This window comes from Ixodes scapularis, unplaced genomic scaffold, assembly GCF_016920785.2.
Source record: "Ixodes scapularis isolate PalLabHiFi unplaced genomic scaffold, ASM1692078v2 PGA_scaffold5__190_contigs__length_132052651, whole genome shotgun sequence".
NCBI classification, from domain to species: Eukaryota; Metazoa; Arthropoda; class Arachnida; order Ixodida; family Ixodidae; genus Ixodes; species Ixodes scapularis.
Window position 1 is genome coordinate 120,915,988 of NW_024609880.1, and position 25,309 is coordinate 120,941,296.

The 25,309-nt window shown below is 44.9% G+C and overlaps 1 protein-coding gene across 1 annotated transcript in view; it reads left to right on the plus strand.

Moving 5' to 3' along the window:
* LOC120850088 overlaps nucleotides 1–17,044 on the plus strand; it is a 47,539-nt gene extending 30,495 nt beyond the window's left edge. The window contains exons 4-6 of the mRNA XM_042293892.1: nucleotides 3,294–3,395; nucleotides 3,487–3,648; nucleotides 16,728–17,044. Of these exons, the coding sequence (XP_042149826.1) occupies nucleotides 3,294–3,395; nucleotides 3,487–3,648; nucleotides 16,728–17,044 (581 nt within the window). The remainder of the gene's footprint in view (nucleotides 1–3,293; nucleotides 3,396–3,486; nucleotides 3,649–16,727) is intronic.
* Nucleotides 17,045–25,309: the final 8,265 nt, after the last annotated feature.

Sequence of the window (25,309 nt, forward strand, 5' to 3'; positions counted from 1 at the left end):
ACAGATTTAAGACAACAATCCGAAGTCCATTATTCAATTAAAACGACGTAATTTTGTTGAAAACGCCCGCTGCTTCTTACTGACGGTATGTGTCGGGATACTTCCACAGTTTGAAACGGAACGAAGGAAGATTTACTTTAAAAAACGCTCGCTGCGTTCTCCCGGCTGGACCGGATCAGCTGACGACGACGGGACTGTACCCGTTGAACCTCCACCCCGCAACAAACAATTTGCGCTCTGTGTTAAAAGCGTGGTTCAAACAGACCCGGAATACAAAGCACCGCACCACACACGACGAACGTTTCAGCTCTTTTTCGCATCGCCGGGTTGCACCAAACAAAACGAGATCGCCGAAGTCAACGCCGCGCTGTCGTGAACCTTGGCTTGTGGTTGCGAACTCGTCGACCCTGTGACTCCCTTCGCTTTCAAAGCACACACGACGATTACGAATGGTACTTTCCGTCTTCCAGGAACATCACAGGGGCACTTCTCCGGTCACGTCTTCACTATGTGCTCGCAAACTCCGAAGCTCTATGCGAAGCTTCTCGCGTCCCGTCAAACCAAAACAGTAGCGGCGCCAGGCGTACTTGACAGATTTTCTCCGGTCAAACAAAAACAGCGAAAGCCAACAGGCTCTTGCTTCCAGCGTACATCGGCGCTTGCGCCTTGGCCAGATCGTTTGCAGTTCAAGGTTGAAGCAAAAACGAAACCAACTGCAATGTCACGTGTTCACATCGAGGACACGCTTTTTATATCCATTTTAACTGTTTGGAACGAATAATTAGACCCATGACTTTATTTGTGGTGTGTAAGAAACTATTATCAAGACCCCTAACATGGGCGACATGAGGGAAGCCGCATTGCCATCGACCAGAAAATGGCGGTGAGCACGGTAAGCGCGGGTTTCGCCAACGTCCTGCGACATGGCGCAATTGCTTTTGGTGCATATCTGCCTCCGAGACATGTTTCTTTCCGCGGCATTTGTCTGGACGGTCCTTTCTAAGTGTGTCCCCAAGCATTCCGGTGCTTCGATAGCCGGCAATGCCGCGGTCGTCGCCGGGGGCGGTGCGTGTTATCGAGGTCGGCTACACGGTTATGCGTGTATGACCGAACCAAAACACGTTTTTTACAACCTCGCATGATTTCTGAACGAATTATCCGTTACTCATCGTGTAAATGTATGGTAATTTGTGTAAATAACGTGTTTTTCACCCCAAATATTCGCCAAATACACGGGACTTGCTAACAGTGTAGGCTGGGGCAAAACGGCTGTACGGCAATACCTGCCGGATATCAAACGGTGGTGCAAAACTGAACATTTCAGCGATATTGGAACCGACTTTCGGCCGGTACTGGCACGATACCGCAAAGTATTGTCGTGCTGCTTGGGAACGGAAGTGATGACATCTGACAATCGTGTTCCCAGCGCTTATTTAGTTTAATTCTCTTCTGGGGCGCGTGAAAGAGCACTTCTGGACACACCAGAGATATTCCAAACTTGGGCACGCCTCTCGGCTTTCTTTGCTACTTTTGGCACTTATTTTGCACTTCAGTGGGTGGCCAGAGAAAAGCCAAACTTCGGCATGGCCCGAATCGCCAAATTAAGATTTATTGCGGCAGTTATGGCTCAGGTCTGGCACTTACTTTGGCACACCTGTGGCGGGCTAGAGAAAAGCCAAACTTTGGCATGCCCTAGGATCGCCCAACTACGACTATAGTTAGGCACCGTACTTTGGCACTGACGATTGCCATGTTGTAAAATCATAACTGCGCCAAAGTTGGGCCCTTATGTTTGCCATACCTTTGCCCAAGTTGGGCATTCCTCTGGTGCGGGCACCAGCGCGGAAGGTTTGTGCCACAGCTGTTTTAAATGAGATTTTTGGCTCGACCGGCTTGCACCTGTATTGTCACTGAAGGCAGGTTGTAACAAAAATCAGGGACCCTATGGTGGATTGCGATCTGGGTGTAATTTGCAATATTCCTGTGAAGTGTGGTTGTTGCTATGTGGGGGCCAGAAGGCTAAGTGTCTTAATCACAACTTAATTTAACAGGAACGAACGGTGAAAAAAACAAATCCGAATGTTCCGAATTCGCGAATCCTATCTTTTCTGAAGCAATTGTGTCGTTGTTTGGAAAAAATAGTGAAGTGCTCCACAGGGAAAGGGACTGTTTCAAACGTTCATTGAAATAGTCGGTTTGGATTGATGGGTACGCTTATTGTGTTAGCGACATGTTGGTTTCTCTATACAACTGCGTGAAAGCGTCTCTTAAAACAGCCATTTCATTCTGGTTTTATTGGTAGTTGGTTTATCTCATTCCTTTTCTTGCTTGGTAATCATTAGGTTATTCACTTTTACTATGTCCTCAGTTTCTGTCTGTCGCACGGTGCAATCTATCATCTCTATGATGCGGAATCTGGTTTGGAGGTTGATGTGTACCCTCTTTGGATACGTGTATTCTGGTTAGTTACCCGTGACGTCATCGTTGTCCTCCGTGTCTCATTTTGGTCTCTTTGGTTTTCTTTCTCTTGGTTGTGAATTTATGGATGTGTTTCGTAAAATAAACTTCAGCTGTGTTTGCAGATTCGTGTTGTCCTGTCTTTCTGTATCCCAACTCTCTGGGGTTAAACATAGCAGCTCCTAAGCAGCTCGCTGGCACCTTTGCATTAAAACTTGTCATTTTGTTCTGCACTGTCGAACAGCTGCAGCGAAGAAGCTTGAGCGGGTTTCGTTCAACATCATAGTACTTGCTGTATTTACTACACTACGGTTACATTTTAGCCTATTTCAGACAATCGTCTCATGAGTCAACTTTCTGAAAGTGGCAACCGTTTGCTTCAATTGGAAGAATGCTTGACCAGCAGACTCCCCGATAATAATTTATTGTCATTTTGAGTCAAGCCAGGCTTTATATTTGTCACTAAAGATTAACAGAATTCGAGGGTCATATAATATGAATCTAGTAATATGTCAAGCATTCTCACCAACAGGTGCTTCTGCAGATATAAAGTGTTCGGTGATGATGCTCAAAAGTGAAAATTCGGAAGTTAAATGTAACTCTGCCAAGTTACAAGTTATAACCAAGTTACAGTTATAGTTACGAGCATTTTATTCTAGCGTACTTAGTTTCAAAAATGTTACTAATTACAGTAACATACATAGTTGTACTTAGTTACTTTGCCGCTTTGCTTCACTGCTAGGTCAGTATAAGTGTGCAGACAGGGAACATTTAGCTGCGTAATCGTCTAAACTCGTTTGAAAGTCCAATACATTATTTTTGTACCCCAAAACTAGGAACACTCCCAAGTGCTACTCCAGTTCCCCCGGGAAGCTACACGTACGCTCAGTATGATAACTCCACCTGCTATTCCAGAGGTACTCCCTTTCCCGATAGAGGTAAGTTAAGGTTTCATGCTCGACAAAAGTGGAGCATTTTTGTTTTTCTGGTATTTATCAGTTTCATTGTAAAAAGAATTTTCCCACGCAGGTGTTGCTGCGAAGCCTCAGTCGAGTGCACCAGAATCTGGTTTAACCGAACATATCCTGGACGACTTGTTCAACTTTTCGGAAATTCCTCAGTATATGGACATGTATGTGGTATACAGCGAGCCGCAATGTTACATTCTTAGGAGTGCCGCAGCCGATGGAGGTAAGGGCTTTACAAGTTCAGCAAGGTTAATGTCACACTGTCTTGGTTTCCGCTAATTTAAGTGGTAAGGAAAGCAGTACAGTTCGATTTATAGCGGAAGAAGAAACAGACAAATCAAAGTTGCCTATTAGAGGAATTTAGAATTTAAAAAGCTGTGTAATAGGCATTTTTCGACAGATTTATTTTGCGTTGCTTCTTGCGCGTAGACACGTACTATATGTGTAAGATAAACTATACATTATGAGGCATGTTCAGTTTACGGAGGTCGTGCTCTAAACTCGCTGGTAATCGTCGGTGCCTCGAAGGCTTACATCAATTGGTACGTCCATGGAAACAGGGGCGCTCTTGGCATCAAAGTTTTGTTCCAACTTAAAAGGAGTGTTCCATGCAGTGCCCAGTGTCGTGCACAATCAACATTTGTTCAATTCTGAACAAAAAAGGTAACTTCACAGGACGGAAATGAAATGTCTTATGTTGACAGTATCGTGTGTGATTTTTAATACATTAAGAATTTTAGTGCAACGCAATCTGAACGTAAGTTAATGCTAAGTTGGAGACTTGCAAGTACAAAAGGCCCCTCCGAATGACCTAACCCTTACGAAAATGGCAGATCTGGACTTATATAAAAAAAAAAATATGTATATATAAAAAATTGGGCAGATCTGGCCATATCAAGCACATCAGTTTATATAAGCCCTATATAACCAGATCTGCCCAATGTTCTTTGTATATCCATATCTGTGTCTGCCAAATAGGGGTATATCTGCCTGCCATATCAGGTTGATTTTTTTTTTTTTTTTTACTTTATTCTTCTAGATTTGTTCTTAAAAAAAGTCATGAAAGTCACACTTATGCGGTTTCTGCGAGTGAGTTATACGCCCAGGGGGACCTTACGTGGGCGCTAAGCTTTGCGATTATTCGGCTAATTAATTAAAATTCACTAATGAACTTTTCAATTAGTGAAAATAGACATACGGTTCCAATAAGCAGCTAGCGGGGCGTCGTCCAAAATTCCTAAATCAGTCATTTTCAGAAAGTCTTTCAGCGCGTGAGATGCGCACTAAAGCCACCACTCGTGGAGCAGGTACAAGGCTAGCGGCTTCGGTAAGGCGCCCGCGCAATTTTTCTGTCTCTTATCTAGCCCCAGCCTTGTACCTGGCCCACGAGCGGTAACTTCAGTGCACTGCTGCGCTTCATACGCGCTCAGTCTTTCTAAAAATTACTGGTTTAGGGGTTTCGGACGACGCTCAGCAAGTTTCTAATTGAAACCATGTCTATTTTCACTAATTAAAAGTTAATTAATGAATTTCATTTAATTAGCCGGCTTATAGTAAAGATTAGCAAACTACATAACGTCCCTCTGGGCGTATCACTCTCGCACAAACCGCATAAGTGTAGCGTTCACTGCTTCTTTTAAAACAAATCTGCAAGAATAAAAAAAAAAAAGGAAACGGTATCCACCGTGCTGGTAGCTGACTCTTCGACCCTCCACAGCGGGAGCAATGGTAGCTGTGCCGCGCTCGGCTGTAGCAATTACCCGGTATCCCGACGATCGTTTCGTCAGCATGAACCGCGAGACAGAATGTCCGTCAAGTTAGAGAAAGTACAAGCGGGCGGAGAGGGATACGCCCGCAGATGACCTAGTATTGTTTACCAGTATTTCGCAAAATCGTAACAATCTTTCTACAAGCGACTCGTAAAGCCGCTCGTCAAATTTTTGAACGCGTTGTTGTTGTTTTTCGGCGACCCGTCAAAACTTTGTCGGCGGGATATCGAAACTTTCTGCTTGTAGCGCAATCGCACCAATGCCGAAACATTCTGCACAATGACTCTCCAAGCTGCCAGGAGATATACATGGCCTAAATCTAGATGTAATCTGGAAGAATACATTTAGGAAAAACGATCAATTGTCACGAAGTAGGTTGCAGCGCACTTACGTTGACGAGACGCGACTTGAAATGTGTTGTAGGAGGGAGATCTCGACACGGCCACGGCAAAACCACCACTCGAACACAGAAACGAGAAGGTGCCCGTGAAGATTCAACACGATGTAGCACAAGCTGTCGTTTGTAGAACCGAACACTAAACGCATCACAAAAAATTCATGGGCTTCTTTGAAGAAATCGCTCGCAGAAACAGACATACGCATCTGCCACAGAGGGAGAATTCACACGCCAAACTAGGTCCGGCTAAGTGCATTCCGAGATCGGCAACGGCTAATGCGTCAATCGTCAAACCACGTGACCACTCACTATTTACAACGCTTTCAGCTTAGGGAGAGAGAAAAGGATCGAAGAGGCCAAAACGGTTTCACGAACAAAAGGCTTATTTTTAGGGCCACAACCAGGAGATGTGTTACGTGTAACGAAGGTTGACAGTGCTGTGAATGCTATGTGTGGCCTTGGGCGCCAGGCAGGTGCAATGTCCTGCTTTGTCACCAGATTCTAGACTGTAGTCACGTGACCCTAACCGGAGACACGATTGGCCTAAATCACCAGTAGGGTATACCTTGCTGTCAATACCGAGTGAACATACAGCTCTATGAAGTCTAGCTTTTGAACTCAAAACGATGCGAGCTTCAGGATACTGTTTTACGCTGTATAAACCACACTATAATTTTAAATGAAAAAAATTAACGCGACTATTTTTTTGTGCATGATGTCGACAAATAATTAGATAAATAATAATGTATATAAATGTATTTTTACCAATAAATTTAAAATCATGTGTACACTGTTTCAAATTTTTTTACGAACGAGTTATACATAAAAGACACCACGGACAGCACATTTTCCGACTTTCAACGCACGATGAATCGCCGTCGCTCGCAAACGAACGGATGCGATGCTGCGCGAACGGTTTTGAAAGAGCTGCGTATTGTACTCCGGGCGCAACGGCTTCCGTTCGAAGGGAAAAGGATTCGGGACGGCGAAGTAGCGTCTTGCATCTTGAGTAAGCTAATGGTTTGTGTTTACCCGCTCAATTTAGCGGGGAAACATGAAAAAAAAAATTAGTTTCACTGCCAGATTTCCCGGGAAAATTGACGTCACGTGACGTACGTACCAATTCAATTTCTCGCTAAATTTAGCGGGGCGGTTACACCGATGGCGACGCCAACACAGCTTAACTCGGAAACGGGTGCCTACGAGCTGCGACTAAAATAAATTATTTGATTAACTCGCATTCCGATCGCACTTCGTCATATTGTCACACAACAAACAGACAACCAAATTTCATTTGTCTTTCAATCTTCAAATTGCGCAATTGATTAATTGGTCCAAATACCTGGAACAACTTCACTTTAAGGATGTTGACAATAGTTCACCAATTACATGAGACTCATGCAATATAGATCAATCAACTAGTGTCTTAGCGGTACATATAACTTGTTGCTTGCACGACTGAAACGGGCCCATATATCATTATCAGGGGCGTTATATTTGCACGCGTATATGGTGATATATGGACGTATTTACGCACTTATACAGCCAGATCTGGTAGTATTTGCCCACCTATATGGCGAAATACGGCCGTATTAGCTCCCATATCTGGCGAAATACAGCCCTATTTGACTGCTTATATTATCATATCTGAACCTATATAAAATATATCAGGGCCATATCTGACAATATCGTACGGGAAATTTGATCATGAAAGGTAGGCACTAGTGCAGAAAAACTTATTAGATGTTTAATTCATCGCCCCTGCCAATGAACACCTAAAACTAAAAATCCCGCGTAGGCTATAACATGGAGATTCATTCTATGAAGAAACACCATCGGCTATCGTAGCCTCCCGGCGATCGAAAACTCTCACCATATCTTGGTAAACGGCGAAGGCTACGGTCCGAGTGAACCAATCAGCGCGTCGAAGCTAGACACGTGACTACACAAGTTGCCGGTCTCTAGTTGCGCGCAGTGCTGTCAGTTTCATGAGCAGGAGAGAAAAAAACCGCTTTTGTACCAATTTTGAGTGACGGGCTAATTTCCCAGGGCGACAACACTGACGTCTGGGACACACAGGAGGGTTCGACTTGAGAAGGCAGTTCCTCGTTCCCCTCTTCTCCATCTGCTTGGGTTACACTCCCGCCCCCGTGTCTTTGTTAAAGGCCGATGTGCACTTCGCGCTTTCCACTTTTTTTCGCTGCCTTCTTCCACGTATCAAGTCCACCTTTGCAACATGCCCCAACATGGCACCCCTCGCAGTTTTCGAAAGTATGACGCTAAGAGGATCAATTTTCTTGCACGGAACTAAGGGTGTACATCGGCCTTTAAGGGCTGTCAATCTTCACAGCCGTCACTCTGATTGGCTCGACGGTGCCGTAGTTTTCACTCTGCGACAAGCCAAGGTCAAACAATGTATACGCTCCGTGCGAGAACTATAGGGGGCGCTTTGAAAGACGCACGTAGCGCCGCTAGCGGAGGAGCTGGTGTTCGACAGTGAGGCGCGCTCAGCAGCCTGCGGCGCCTTTTCGCGTGCGAGCTGTGGCGGCGGAAGCGCGCACGGACGAAACTTTTGCTTTTTGAGCCTATAAGTTGAGGGTGACGTTGCATGAGTGCTGGGGCAGATTTAAGAAGGGTATTTAGTTAAACAATCGGAAAGAATGAACACAAATTCGGGACAAAAACAGACGCATACAACTCTTTCATGGAAGAATTTGTTAGGGTCAAACGCGGTTTGGCCGACGTTCGGACGAGAACAACACATGTAGCTCAGAAAACTTGATTAACATTAAAAATGAGCGTGTTGGTAAATATACTTTCTCCGCTTCTTATATATTGAGTTTGAGTCGTTATTAGGGGTAATTTCTTTAGTTGCACTCGAAAAAGGGGTTTGAGCAATTTTCCGAAAAGCAAACGGTTGCCACCATAAATGCTCTCAGCGGGAAATTTGGTTTGGGCGGCATAACTGAATGGGAAACGGTTTTGACCGTGAAAGGGCTGTCAGGAGAATACCACTCATCGTGGGAGATGGAGGCTTTACAGGTAGGAAGGGACTAGTGCACTATACTTCCAATTGAAACAACCTTACGAAAGGTGGCTTCAAAGCAGAGAAAACCAAGTCACTGGCCAACACACGGTTTGGCCGTCAAGGGCTTTTGCGGTCAGCTGTTTTGCAGTAATCTGGTTGTGCGAGGGGTTGATTTTCGGCGCACAGGTACTTGGACAAGCGTAACTCGACAAAACACTTATTATACCCAAAAAAAGGTGGCATAGTTTAACCAGGTGGAAATATTTTTGGGCGGCGTAACTAAATGGGAATCGGTTTTGACCGTAAAAGGCTGTCAAGAAAATAAATTCATCATGGCCGGAAGGTGCACACTTTACAGGTAGTAAGGGACTAGTGGACGGTGCTTCCAGTTTGAAAAACTTTGAGATAGGTGGCTCTGAAGCCGAGAAAAAAAACTTGTCTGCAAGACTCGGGGTGTCAGCGTTCCAACATCCAAAAGGAGGCTGATCTTAAAGAGAGCACACCCCTAACTTCGATACTCAAACATCGATTGTCCAGTGATTCCAAGTTTCATTGCAGTCTTCCTTAGATTTATATTTCTCACTTTTTGTACCGTCCGAATCTTTCTTCATGAAGTACAGACTGCGTGTCACACTGGTCCGAAAATATCATCGACACATAGGATGGGGTCGCACCTTCTTTGGAGGGCATTCCTTCAACGAAATTCGCACTGCATACCCGCGAGTGTGCGATGGCATTTCAGTTCGAACTGAGATATGTAGGCGTTACTGGTACAAAAGCAAACGCAGAGCGCAAAGCGGCAGTGTTATGCCAGCCGTACCGACAAAGTGGCAGACATGATCGGGAGACCAAATTTCTCGCGTCGTATACGGCACGGGCCCATCGTTGTCGCTGTCCCACAAAACATCGGCGAGGTGAAAAACTGTGAAACTTCGTCCCCACGAGATACGACGCATAACTATCGGAGCACTTAACGACGCAGCAGTTCATACTGTCGACCCAGCGCAACTGCACCGCTCCGACTTCAATGCGTACCAATGTGCGCGGCGTGGTTTCGTTTCGCTGGGGCTCTCACTGCCTACCTTCGGTAACGACCGCGCGGCGGCGCGCCGGACGCGTCGCACGGAGTGTATACTGCAGTTGGTTGCTGGGCTTCGCGGATGATAATCACCCACGTTTCGCACCGCCCGCATTACACCTGTTGTAGAGGTGGTGACTTTAGTGCACACCCGCACTTTAATTGTGCAATACGTCCATCTAAAATTTTATAACTTAGTAGTTTCCGATGACGCTCTGCAGGTTTCTAATTTTAAACATACTTTCATTATCACTAACGAAAAAGCTACCTAACAAGTCTTAGTTGATTGTCTGACTTGTCGTGACGTTTAGCCCAGTATAATATGAGCCCCTTAGTTTTAGAACTCATCTCCTCAGACAGCATTAGGGCACTTTTCACGTTTGTTTGGTTTACATATGACTGTTCGAGTTAAAATCAAGCAGCATGTGTTCTGACCACATTCTCAAACCTGTTTGAGAGCGTGGTAGAAGCGAACCTTTCTGGTTATTTGAAATAAATATTAAGTGAATCGCAACACTTTTTTCTAGACAGTAAAAATCTTCAAACTAAAAATATTTTAAATACGTTGGCCTCATTGTTGCAACCATGGGCAGGTCGACGCAATTTCTTTTGATTTGATTAATGCATTTGATCTTGTGCCCCATGACATTTTAGTGCACCAGCTATCGGAAAGTCGCGTTGACTGGTAGATTTGTGGTTTCAGTCATATCTTTAAGGATTATCGACATCAGATATATCATCTGGCGCTCCTCGGGGTTCTATTATCGAACCCTTACTTGTTAAAATTTTTACCATTAATTACTCTCTTTGAGTAAAACATTCAAGGTTGGTTCAGTTCGCTTGTGATATTAATATATTATAGCGGATTCAATCATTATAATGAAATTCTATGCAAAGGTGCAAGCGAGTTGGACAAGAATGACGAAAATAATCCCTGGAGAAGGAGAACAGAGGGACAAAAGACAAACACAAATGTCCAAACACAGCTAGGTGACTGGTGCGCGACCGAAAAAATCAGCATAGTCCTGGTATCGAACCCGGTACCACTCCATTACAAGTGGAGCGCTCTACCAACTGAGCTGACCAGGGGTTAGACGTCAGTAGAGCAAACGGCTTTTATCATCTGCCACCAGTCTAACATTAACAAGGGTGAAGCTTGCAATTTCAGGTTATGAGTATAATGCAATTAAATGCAAAGGTGCAAGCGAGCTGGACAAGAATGACGAAAATAATCCCTGGAGAAGGGGAACAAGAGGGACAAAGGACAAACAGAAATCTCCAAGCACAGCTAGGTGACTGGTGCGCGACCGAAAAAATCAGCCTGGTCCGGGTATCGAACCCGGTACCACTCCATTACAAGTGGAGCGCTCTACCAACTGAGCTGACCAGGGGTTAGATGGCAGTAAAACAAACGGCTTTTATAAGCTGCCACAGCCCAACACCTACAAGGGTGAAGCTTGCAATTTAAGGTTATGAATATGATGCAATCAAATGCAAAGGTGCAAGCGAATGTTTGTCCTTTCTTCCTCTTGTTCTCCTTCTCCGGAGATTATTTTCGTCATTCTTGTCCAGCTCGCTTGCATCTTTGCATTTAATTGCATTATATTCATAACCTTAACTTGCAAGCTTCACCCTTGTTGGTGTTAGACTGGTGGCGGCTGATAAAACCCGTTTGCTCTACTGACGTCTAACCCTTGGTTAGCTCAGTTGGTAGAGCGCTCCACCTGTGATGGAGAGGTCCCAAGTTCGATAACCGGACAAGGCGGATTTTTTCGGTCGCGCACCAGTCACCTAGCTGTGCTTGGAGATTTCTGTTTGTCCTTTGTCTCTCTTGTTCCCCTTCTCCAGGGATTATTTTTGTCATTCCTCGGATTCAATCACATGTTGATCGCGAGCTGCTGCAGGAGGACATATCTGCTATCTCATTATGCGGGGTTCAATCGAAATTACGTCTAAACAGTAAAAAAGAAAACACTTTTTTATTCCTTCATAACAATAGAATCGTGCGCCTTTTTATTTTTTTTTTATAAACTAGGCAATGAACCACTGTGACGGGAATATTTACCTGACTTCCGGATTTATATTGAATAATCACTTTATTAATCATGTGTTAAATTTAGTTAGTTCTTGCTTGCGACTTTCGCGGTTTTTTTCGCGTGCGCTGTCCAAACAGGACACTTCCAGGACGCACGAAACGACACTTCTCCGCCATATGAAATGCGTCAATCTGCATCCGTCTGTTTTTTTGTTGTTGCTGTTTTTTTTTTGTTTTTTTTTTGCCGAGAGGAAAGTTTGTTTTTTGCTACTGTCTGCTTCTCCCCTTGACGGAGGCATAATGCATGCTCATCATGTGGGTTCGGACAGTCTCTCAGACGCTCTGTTGACTGTTAGTCAATCGCTCAAGGCTTCCGCTGCTGTTAAGCCTTATCCCGAAAACAGGAAAGGGTAGCTTACGAGGGCGAGGCAAACACAGATGGACAGGCGCCGACGTCACAGGAAAGTGGATGAGGCGAGGAGGAAAGCCGTGATGTTTGCCTGGTGTATGTACAAAGCAACTCATGTTTACAAACAACCCGGAGCGCCCCTACCGGACGCCACCGACGCCGCGCATGCGCGATGGGGGTGTGGGCAGGAAGCTCGCCGTCACCTATAAACAAACGATTGGAATGTGATGTTGCCGGCATTGGTGTGAGTCGCCGTGCTCTTTTTCGCGTTGAAATTGTTGATTCTGCGTCTTCCTGGCAATGTCTAACAACTTGGGCGGCCTCAGCGAAATTAACCAGGCTCGTTACGCCGCAAAACTTGGCGTAACATGCAACGATCCATTCCGCGTGGACGCCGCAGAATGGACGCTAAAACCTGATTAACATGGTGAGTTGCGCTCACCATTTTCAGTCATGGCGTCGCTCGGGCTGCAAAAGCTTGAACCGTAGCTGAGATGTCAACGTCGATACTGAAAATCGCAAGCAGGATCAGACCGAGAGAATCAGGCACAACAAGTCGGTGATGGCCACTGGTAACAATTGTCAACATCTCCTTATATCTACTGTTTACACCGAGCCAGCTTACCTGAGTGAACCTTCAAACTTAAACATATCGTGAGGTCTGCACTTCTTATTGCAATTACCGGGCCAACGTTTGGTTTACGGGCCGCTGTCGTTTGAACGAGCAGACGACAAGCAGAAACGTTTGAGGGAGCAGGCGACAACTCGAACGATGAGGCGGCCGTACGAAATCAAAGACGCACTGAACGTAGTCCGCAGGTGGTCCGTGCAAGAAGGCGGTTCTCCAGCATTCATGTTGGAACAAAATGAATAAATCTGACTACCAGAAGTATCCTTGAATTCAATCCCAAGTGCTTCCCGCCCAAGCAATCGTGGTCCGACGGCGTCTGTGTTTCCTTTTTCGCGGCCCCCCTTCACGTTCTCGGACGAACCAAGCAGGCAGGAAACGCACGAAAACTGACCTTCAAACATTTCCCGACTTTTTTGGTACAGCCCCAGTCGCGGTAATTAGACGAGGAGCCAGGCTTTTGTCCGGTTTCTTCCGAAGTAACACAGGAATGCACGTCCCCCATGGTAACTTTCGCCCACAGCCCCAGACCGGAAGTGCGCCCGACGCAACACCACCGCGGCGTGACGTAACAGAGATGTGTTGGTGTACAAACAAAAGACGGACGGCCGGACTTCAACCTTCACTTCATATGGCGGAGAAGTGGTGCTTCACTATTTCTGACGTATCCTGTTTGGACAACCCTTGACCCGTCATTTTAAAGAGCTTTCATATATCGTGAGGCTTTACACCTCTATTATGCGTTCGTAACTATAGTTTGGCACTCTAGTTTGGAATGGTCTGCAGGAGAAGCTCCTCCCAACTCTTTTCCCTTCAGCGAACGCTGGAGAGGAGGTCACCTCCTTGCCATCACTCAGCTTAAGTGTGAAGAGGTGGGGGGCGTTTTTTCCTGAACTCTTTAGCGCCGTTCACAGACTTGCGACCGAGTAGGACGGAGAGAGAGAAAACCGGGTTTCAATCCTCTTACGACGTCTTAAAGGGACACTGACTGGGTATTTATGCTCGCCGAGGTTTTTAGTTGTACGTGACATATGAGAGCCCAACTATACCCAAAACAAAAATTTGCCGCTCGAAATTTTGTTTCGGCCCAAAATCCGCCGATCGAGAACTGGCCGGTTTGAGTCGCGCTCACTCTCTTCTTCGTGGTCACGGGCCGTGTTCTAAAGACTCGTCGCGACCGCCAAATTTAATCAAAGTCGTGGGTCATTGAAGGCGCACAGTCAATATTAGAAATGCAAAAAAATATGAAACCCATTTTTGGTGGCTTCCAAAAAGCTGCAAATACGCTGATTGAAAAAAAAGGTAGCATGGACAACCGGAGCATTCTGTGCGATCACTTGGTTCACTGCACAATTCTCACCATGGCGTCATTTCGCGTATCGTGGGACTAGCAGATGACAGCGGACGACGGGCGTTGGACACCTGCTTCAGAATCGTCGTTCACGGTACCGGCGAATTCTGTCTTCCTCCGAAAGAGAAATTTTAGAGCGGTTAAAAGAACTGATACTCATCCCGCACGACACGCCCGACCAGCAAGCCGATTGCACGATGGCGTCGCCTAGCCGTCGTCCCTTCTCCTGGCTGAAGAAATCTCTCGCTCAAACGTCGAGTACGAAGTGCGTACTTCAAGTTGAATACGCTCGCGTATGGTTTCTTTACGATGTGCGTGTGTGGCCTATGCGTGGTGCTGCCCGACTTTGAGCGGGGAGCATGTACTGAAAGGAAATCCGCAGCAAACTTCCGACATACAGTCGACTGGCTGCATTATTACGCATGAAAGACATCCTTCAATTGCTCAGGCAATAAAGAGAAAAACAAATCCTTCAGTAGCTCAGTGGAAAGTCGTCCGCATCACACGCAGAGGACACGGGTTCAATCCCAAATGTGGGAGCACCATTTTTTTTTTTGTGTCAAGCATTTTGCCATGTTTACAATTTTGTTTTTTACAATTATCACTAAAAAAAATCTTGTGGTCCATACGTCGCAGAACTAAATGGTATGGGATTTCATTTTTGACACCTGCGAACGCAATGTAGTCACTTTCCACAAAATGCAAGGAGCATATGAATCGGGTAGCGTCCGCTTTCCGAGCTTCGCTTTCCTTGCTTCGCTTTAACTCTTCTCCCGGAATTGCAGCCAGCCATAGATCCCGACCCGTTGATCTTTCGGAAACTTGTGCACCCTGCAACACAATGCCACTTTCAGATGCAGGACATGTGAGGCAGACATTCACGCAACATCTTGGGAGTATTCTTCTCGGAGCCGATCACAGGAATTCACCACGGCACTCGTGCACTCACTACTAATTGCCAACACTTAAATGTGCATCTTGAAGTACATAACAGCGAGCGAAACAAACATAACTGCAAAGGAATCGCACGGCTAATGGATCCTGCATCGCAAAGCATTTGGTCTGCTAAGTGCAAAAAGAAAAAGAAGAAAAGTGAAAAAAAACCCGCATGGTTGGTTGCCACGTGGCTTGTGCCACTCACTCCTTCCTCTCCACTTCTCTGTGCAGTGCGGGAGTTTCGGTTTCGGTTTCGATCAGTTGCGTTTTTTTTTTTTTTTCTTTTGACTTTATTAAAAAAAAATAAGTGACTCTGTAGCAAAATATTAATTCGGTACTATTTCGATACCATAATAAATCGCGTGGCAAAAAAGGAAAAAACAATTTTTTTTTTTTGGGGGGGGGGGGGGGGGGGGGGGGGTGTCAGTGTGCCTTTAAGCGCCGTTCACACATTTATAACCGAGCACGACCGAGAGAGACAAGACTGGTTTTTAAGCCTCTTACTACGTCTTAGGACCAGCTCCAAAGCAGCGCATCCGTTCCTAAGACGTCGCAAGAGGCTTAAAAACCGATCTGGTCTCTCTCGGTAGTACTCGGTTACGAGCGTTTGAACGAGCCTTTAGCACCAACTCCGCAGCAACGAATCCGGTCCTAAGACGTCGCAAGAGGCTTAAAAACCGGGCTCGTCTCTCTTGGTCGTACTCGGTTACAAGTCTGTGAACGAGCCTTGAATGATACTTCGGCTAAACTTGCAAATACTGGCGCCGGAATTACGCGAGATTATGCATTTTTGTATAAAACTATGAGTAGCAGAATACGTTGCCCTATACCTGTTTCACTGTTGTTTATATATGTCCCGCGTGTTAATTGCCGTCTCGACAACACGCTCTATACATGCAAGACATGTGTTCATTTCCCCCATTTTACGAATTCAGAGCAATTATACTGCAGTGAGTGCGGTGGTTGACATTTTCGGGAATGAGATGGATTTTAAAAGTGTACTAACCTTCCACATTTACTAGCACCAATGTTGGGATTTTATGTGTTCTGTTATTTGTATGTTTCTTCAGGGAAGTGTATGTATCTGTATGGGTGTGTATTACTAGTATATGGCTTCGGTTATGTCTAGACGCGATTCAAACAAATTTCGAAAGAAACAAACTAAAACATACTGTTTTGAAAAACTATACATATAGAAATACGAAACCCTGTTTCAGAAGAGTCACCTGAGCTCTAATTATAAAATAAAATTACTTAATGCCGATTCTTGCCTCTCACCTTCAAAAGAAAATGGATGCCCATTCAAGAATATATTCATGTTTTCTCTTGTGGTGTGGTGAAACAACAAGGTTCTGGAGTTTAAAAACATAAAAAACGCTTTATCTAAAGCTTGTTCATCTTTGTAACAATTAGAGCTACGACGCGATTAGGGAAAGCAAAAACAACGCGCCAAAAACAGAGCCAAGTAGACGGAGTAGTACGCAGCACACGAGTTGACTGACAGCTGAAATTTTTATTTTACATTATTTACTTTTACCAGCTCCTCTGTGCTTTCACTGACTTTCGTTTTCGTTTGGAGTTACTTGATTTCGCACTTTTGAGTTCTTTCCCAGTCCCCCAAAACTGTCTGTAGGATCTTCACAATTAATTGTTGTCTCTTTGTTTTCATAGGATGCGATTTGTGGCTGAGAAAAACCGAGTTAAAACGTATAGTGGATGACCTGAAAGATGATATTATAAAAACAGAAGAGGAACTAATGAAGAAGAATAAGAAATGGCTTGGAATCCCTGAAAACTGTACTCCGAGAGATGATCAAAAACAAAGGCTATGGATATTCATAAGAGAGGACTTTGAAGAATGGTTTCAACATGTCGTATGGAAACGGATTTCTCCCGATTGCGCTCTCGCCTTCATGATAACTTGTGGAAAACCTGTGTTTCGAGCTTACAATCCGGTTATCTGTAATACCACACTAAGAGGGCAATAGGAGTCATTTTCCTAGAATTGTCATTCGTGATCCTCAACTGCACGTCGGGTGGTGAGGGAGCAGCCACATGTATGCAAACTTGAGATTAAAAAATATATTCCACTGTGTCGTGTCTTGCATCTCAAGAAATATAATGAGTTGGGGAAACCACCAATTTCATTTAGTTCTGAGAGCAAACGAAACAAAAAGGCACACTGGGTATTTCAGCTAACTTGCGCCGAGACTTCAAAAAAACACGGTGCGCGCTACTCGTTTCAAACAGGCCCAGTGTTGTTCAATTGGCCAAGTCTAGTTATTTTTATACAATGTGCAACCTGGCTAATTAACGTAGATTAGCTAGATAACTTTTTAAATGTAATTTTGTGCGCCTCCCTCCAATACAAACATCGTGTTGAAAAACATCTCATCCTGTCGTTTTCAGGAAGGTAGTCTTCGTGTCTAATGTTTTAAAACGTTAAAAGACAGATAGGTTTGTCTCCGCCATCTTTGCGTCCCGACTCGTAAGCGCTGAGGCCTTCCTACACTAGGAGGTGTTGGGTCAGGGGTCTCCAAACGCGACCCGCGGCCCAAATCCATCTTGCGGAGGAGTTACGTCTGCCCGCCTGCAGGTGGCCGCAGTCTTTACAGTGACGCCCGGCCCGCTGTCTACTACTATTAACGTAAAAATACGCAAGTGTAAAAAAAGATATGAAAGAAACAGTGCCGTGACACCCACCAAAGACGCAAGAGAGGATATAAAAAATTAGTGTATTCTGCATCAAAATGGGTTCGCCATATCGTTTATGGTACATTGTGATCACCAGCAATGCTTCTTTGTCGTCCCCTGATTCATGTCTGTGAAGCTTTGTCAGAATTACTTTGCGTTCTTATGTGTATCGTTCTTATTGTCCTCTATTGTGTATTGTTATTATCATATTTACCAGTTTCCTTCACCCTTTACCTTGTGGGAATATGCAAAAGTTCTTATGCGTTTTCATTGCCTGGCGATTTTCTGTTTCACAATTATTTTGAAATGTCATAACTAACAACATATCGAATATAAAGTTATGTATATATACGTACTCGGAGTTATCATCTTTTTTTTTCTTCTAATTTATGTGTTGGTATTTAAATAGTTATTTAGATTTATTTAATTGTTTTAGTTACTTATTTATATCCCCTTCCCCCCTTCTCTCGATCCCCCCCCCCCCCCTCCCCCCGAGATTCCAGCATCTTCCAAATGTGACCCCTGAGCCGAAACATTTGGAGGCCCCTACAGAAGACCTAGATTTAAGAGAGGGAGCAACTCAAACCACAAGGAACTTGCTGACATAAGGCTAGAGCTCGGTCGGAATGGCTGCTAAAATAACATCACTGCACTTAACTGGTTGCTGATGGTTCAATTGTTTAAACTGCTCATGCCCCTTCGAGGATTAAAATGACGCTCCCCATCATGCAACTGAACCTGAACAGTTGTAGACGGAGAAGAGGTCGTTCCAGGCGCCCGAGAGGCGACAAAGCAACTGTTGCGACCATGGTCAATTACAGGCACGGGTCATAAGCCACAAGGCAGGGACAAAGACAAGCCGCCCGCCGTTCTTGAAAGCAGGTATTTACGCCGCAGAGGCGAGCACGTTCATGTTCCTGTCGCACATAGGGCCGCAAGCGGATTATTACCTTAAAGCCGGAATTACATGTTTATACACATACAAAAGACAGTAATGCAGACATTGGTCACCGCCATATCTGTAATTCGAATGCCACTTGTTTAATTTCTCCTTGACCTCGTCGCCATGCTGCGTTCGAAGTACTGATCTCGTGGTGACTTGCGTTGGAATCTATATATGATCTATAATCACTGTGACCCCGGTTTAAGAGTCTCGTTCGTAAGTGCCTGATCTGCGTTTCTCCTTACGATGGGCCGTAGCGGACGCTACAGCTATTCCGCCAACATATCGCTGTGAATTCACCACGTGATACATAAACAAAGTTAGTGGAACAGAATGAAGCAGTTCAGCCATTCCAGGAGTGGGAATATGCCCAGCGTATCTGTTCCCAGGTGCTGAAAGTATTTGAAGTAGCGGAAACTAATATTCCGGAATAAAGTTGGAATGGAATGGGAGTGCTCACTGCACAACACTGCTTCCTTGAACCCCCTCTCCTCCCCTTACTGAGCAAGACTCGAAGCCGGCGGAATCGCAAACCATTACTTTAATAAAGACGTTTCATGCCACAACATTTGTTGTCCAGATCTGTGCCCTCATTTCGTTTTATTTATTGTACCTTTATATCGCTCTCAGCGGGCTTTATATCGGGGGGAAAAACAGCAATATATATTAAAACTCGCAAAGAAAACACACACACACACACACACAGAAAAAAAAAAACAGTTTAGGTTAATTACCTACAAGGAGCGCCAAGTGCAGTTCAAAACGTGCTGCGTTTTTTTTTGTTACAACATTGAAAAGTCGTAAAAGCGCAGAAAAAAAAAAAAAGAAAAAAGAAACGAATACGAAGACGGAGAGGCAAACAGGACGAGCGCTGACTATCAGCTGAATTATAGGGGCAAAGCTCCTAAGGGTCTAGCCTTGTCCGTCCGTCCGTCCGTTCGTCCGTCCGGCCGGCGTCCGTGCTCACGTAATAAAGAAAAAAAATGTTCGCGCAGTCGACAGGATTCGAACCTGTGCGGGGAGACCCCAATGGATTTCTAGTCCATCGGCTTAACCACTCGGCCACGACTGCGGGACAAGTAGGGGGCTCCGAGAATCGGTAGTAACTCAAGACCTGGGGTTTCTTTCATGGTTGAAACGTTGCATGTAGCCGCTCAACGTCTATACAGGAGAGGGCGCTGCGGTCAAATGCGTTTATAATCGCGTTAAACTTTGCATGCATTGGCTCAACGTTTATGGACGAGAGGGCGCTACGGTCAAATGCTCAAATGCGTATATAACCACGTTCCATACCCTTTTTGATATGGACCGTTGAGGTGCGTTCCCACGACTTCTAGCGAATCCAAGATGTTTCACTAGAAGAACCGCTGGCTTTGCATTTCACCGACCATTAAGTAGTAATAATGAGGTCGAAACACAAACCGGAACTCAGCACTACCTACGAGCAATAAAAATAATCAGCACTACCTAAGAAAAATGAAATCAGTATCATCAGCACCACCAGGAGCTTCGCCCCAATCAACATCATTCACCACGTAGAGATGCGGTCATTTTCATTGTAAAATGAAAACGGGAAAATAGAAACAGCAAAAGCCACAAATATTGCACAAATATGAATAGTCAGCAATGACTCGGCCACTACACCTGTCAAGAAAATCTACTGCTGACTAATACACTTATTAGGACATTCCTTCTTTATCATCTAGGCTTCCGGTACCTCTCTCCCCAACTTTTCTTTACCCCTCCCAACGATTGTAGTGCCTTGAAAGTTGGGAAAGCAACGACAATCTATGTAATGAATATTTAAATGTGCTTTCATTGTTGAACGCAGTGATAAATCATGTCCACGCAACCGTTCGTTCAAACACCTTCCGGTCTGGCCTATCTAAACCTTGCCGCAGCCCTATGGAATTTTATGCATCACGCCAATTGTTTGCTATCTCTCTTTCCCTTTCCCGATCCTCAATGCAATAAAAATCATTGCCTCTCCTCTTCGTTCGCAATATTACTACGGCTGCACTTGTCAATGTTCACTCATTTCCATTTCATATACGGTGCAGCCTGCCCATATGTTGAGGACTGGTTCCCAAGGTATCTTGGAAGATGGGACCTTTCCGGCATTTTCAAGCTGAAATGACGTGCCACGTCAGTGCCGCAACTCGGAACTATCATGGGCGTTAAATCAGCAGCGGCTGTCGTCTACGCAGCTGAGCGGATTCAAAGCTAAAAGTGCACAGAGAGCTGGTGAAACAATGAGTCCGCCGAAACCAGTGGCCGGTATAGTCTAATCACTAAGCCGTCGACCCGGATAGGGGAAGGCTGCGGGTTAAATCTCCGCTTTTGGCCCAATCCGCTTATCTAGATATCTATATATATATATATATATATATAAATAAACAAATGGCGGTGTCAGGATCCTGTCTCCGCTGTTTATTCTGGCTTTGGAAATAAAACGCGCTTGCGACGACATTCTTGAAACGTTGACGCACTTTATTCGTAAAGTGCGTCAGCGTTTCGGAGTGACAGACCTTTTTGAAGACGAGTTACATTTTAGCAAATATTTACACACCTTGGCTACATCAAGTGGCCCATGACGTCAAGGGAATGTGTTAATTCAAAACACCTGGCTCCTTCAAGAGCCCCACGATAAACTCGACACAGTTAACGCCACAAAAGCCGCTGATTTGGGGCCTAGCCAGAATGGTAATCGCCGGCGTAAACCTGGCCAGGAAAAAAAAAATTTCTACAACACTGCAAAGTTTGACTGAAAGAAAACCGAGAGGCAGCCACAAAACAGCAGGCGCCAATTGCTTAGAAGACGACGCCGGCGGACGCCCTGCCGGACAGAGGAGCCAGATCGCCGAGCCTGCCCCTCAAGCGGGCTACAATCTGCGCAAGCCTTACAGCGCGGCTTTCTGCTTGTCACAGGATTGACGGTCTCACCCTAGCACATCACAATCTCCGTCTGTTTTGATTGAGATACCTGTTAACTTTTTACCACATGTTTTTTTATGAAATTAGGAAGTTAGCGGACAAAAGGATACGCCACGAGTCACATGCCGCATACATTCAGACCTGCCTCGACGCGCGCATTGCTCTCAGAAGTTTACAAAAAAAAAATCCATTTAGTTTGACAAACCTCTCCAAGAGCAATTTAAGAAATTGGTACGCGGTGCTTTCTAGTGCTTCTCTTGATTTAGTAAAAATAGTTAAAAATCGCTGCCAGACAACTTCGGGGAATGTTCAAAGGGTTGAAAGTAATTTGCTTTGCTCCAACGAACTGTCACCGCATGAAACCGAAGCGCTAAAATCATTTGAAGAAAAGTGACGTGGGATCATCAGGGAGGTAAAGAATTGTAATCTAGCTAGGGATAATGCAAAATATCCCCCGACGACGGTGAGTGGACCTGACATGCAGAATATCTCTCTTGATCGTAGGAAAATAGTTAATTCTTCCACTGTAGAGCTAACACACAACGAAGAGTCGCTCCTCTCAAGGGGTCTTAACTTCTGCCCGTCCCCGAAGATTTCACGCTCCCCCATGATCTCGATAATTTCGCACGAAGCCTTCGGCTTCTGGAATTCTTCTTGGAAAAGTCCCACCAAGGCGCATCTCCTCTGCCTTCGACATTGTCCGGCTGGACTCTCGGTCCCAACAGAAATAAGCATCAGGACCTTTATATACACGCGCTTCAAAAGGGCATTGTGTCAGCTTATAGAGAACAGTAGCCGCATCACTATAACCTCTCGCTTCCCGAACGCAAGGCGATTAAGGATCTAGTTAACAGAAAATGTATTATAAACAAACCAGCTGACAAAGGGGGTGCCATAGTTATACTCAACATCTCGGATTACATAAAAGAAGGCTATCGACAGCTAATTGATGCCTAATTTAACCGTCATCTAAACCACGATCCAACTAGTCAGCATGCCGAATTTATACATCAGCGACTTATCCAGCTAGAGAAACAAGATGAAATTACCGACAAACCTCTACGGGGGCTAACTGCTAAACACGCCGTACCTGGACGCTTCTATATGTTACCTAAAATTCATAAAGAAGGGAATTTCAGCCGCCCCATTATATCGGGCTCAGGAACGCTCAGCGAGTCAATTTCTAGTTTTGTTGATAACCTCATGAGACACATCCCGCCTATTTTCCCGTCGTATATTCGTGGCAGGACTCACTTTGTCAAAGCAATTTCTAAAATTGAAATACCCAGAGACGCTTCTGTAGTGACAATGGATGTAACTGCTCTGTACATCAATATTCCTCATAAAAACGGCATAGAGGCGCGCATGTAAGAGCACATGAAGCCCACGGGAGGGATGACTTCTCGGAGGGCCACGTTCTGGCTGCCCTTTCGAGCTCGGTCCTTGAGCTAAATAGTTGTGAATTTTTAGACATTAACTCCTACCGTCCGATAGTATGAACAAGTTGCATAGGCAAAGTGATGGAGTGAATGCTGCTTACCTGTATCGAATGGGATCTAGAAAGTAGAGATCTATATCCTTTGTCCATGAATGGATTTCGACGCGGAAGGAGCAGCATTGACAACGTTAATGTCTTAGTAACTAGCATTGAACAAATGAAGGTAGTAAATAGAAAAAAAACAGCCGTATTTGCGGACGTAAAATCGGCATTTAATTGTCCAAAACACAACGCTGTTGTTTAAGATATCAAGGACATTGGACTTGGAGGACGTGTATACAAATGGGTAGCCAATTACCTAAAGGAAAGAAAAGTCTACATATCGACACATTACGGCAACACCGGTCATCTTCATATTAATAGGGGAGTACCACAAGGAGGCGTTCCTCATCATATGCTTTTTAGCATTTCTCGGATGAGAACTGCGTATCGGATGATATCTGCTTCTGGACTTGCAGTAGATCACTGTACATCAACAAAGCAAGACTACAGAAAGTCATTAACATTACCGGACCGTACCTACACCTGCGAGGTATGCACATATCGCCGGACAAGTCAGCGGCGATGGTATTGACAAAAAAAAAAACACACACACGGACAAATACCCAATTGAAATAGACGGAAAGGAAATTCCATATGTCACAAACATGCTTTTCTGGGAGCCACTATCGATAGGCAGCTGACCTGGAGCCCCCATGTAAAACGCCGTAAAAAGAAGCTCTCGTCTTTCATCAATATAATTAGGATGATTAGTGGAGCCAAATGGGTATGCTCTCTCTCCGCACTCCTTGCCCTTTATAATGCCTTATTTCTCGGACTTCTGCGCTACAGCCTGCCTGTTATGCATGAAGTCTAAAAGTTTCTTCTAAAAGAACTCGAGAGCATTCAAGCGCAAGATCTTCGCACATGCTTAGGGCTGCCGAAAGACACTTCTAATTTGGGATCACTTGCGGAAGCACGAGCGATTTCACCAGCCGTTTTAAGAACGCAAGAAATGGTAAGAGCTCATCTTCGTCATAAATCTTGTACGTATAAGCATCAGCTCACAAATATTCTAACAGAGAGACCATCATCTGGATTTGCACAAGTTATCTTGCTCTTAGGGATTACATCCCCACTTCTTTTGAAGCTGCGGTAATTCCGAGCTATCGACCATGGAACTACCCTGACTTATAAATCAGAACGAGTATTCCGGGAATCGCTCGAAGAAAACAATGCCCGCCGCCGTGATTAAGCGACAGTATTGGAATAGATAAACCGAACTTATGCCTCATTTAGACATGTCTTCACCGACGGATCTTCAATGTCCGCATCATCAACCCTGGGAGCCTACATTCCGGCTCTGGACGCATGCATACTAGCAAGGTTGAGCCACGTTCCCAGCAATTCGAGCAGCTGTTGCACACGTGGGAGACAAGAATCCTAGTTTTGGGGCTATCTTTGCGGACTCTAAATCTGCTGTACACACCCTCTCTGCGATGAAGAAATGTAGCCCGAACTTGCAACTCGCACAGGATATTCTGGAAGCAGCTCACCAAGCTTCATGCAAAGGGCACCACTTTATGATACAGGGTCACTGTGGTATAACCGGAAATATTATCGCTGACAGAGCCGCTCGAAACGCTCATGAGAGCGCTATTACTGTGTCAATTCTGTTATCAAGGTCAAATGAAAATAACTTGATTAGAGATATTGGCCAAGAATAGCGTCTTCGTTTCAGAAAAATCCTCGATATCATTACTCCTATCTTTACAATATTGATCCCAAACTTGTATTTCGGGCACCACAAGGACTACCAAAGGCAGCCGAGACGGTCCTGCATCGCTCGAGACTGAATGTGGCATACACCAACAGCTAGCTACCTTTAGAAAATCGGTACAGCTGAGTCGTCTGAATGTGATTCGTGCGGAGTCACCCATAACATCGAACATGCATTGTGTGAATGCAAGGACTACAGCCGTGAAAGGGAGCTTGTGAAGAGAGACCTGACGCTACAAAATGAACAAGACGTAAGCATTTGACTCTGCTTGGTCCATGGATTTCTGCTGCTGAGGGGTATAAAGCTACAAAAGCTCTGCTGAATTTTGTAACTGCTACTCGCTTACAGAAGAAACTGTAGGGGAGTAGAAAAACAGCAATGGCCAATTAAAATTCCCATTGAAATATTTTCGTTAGTCGTTTCTT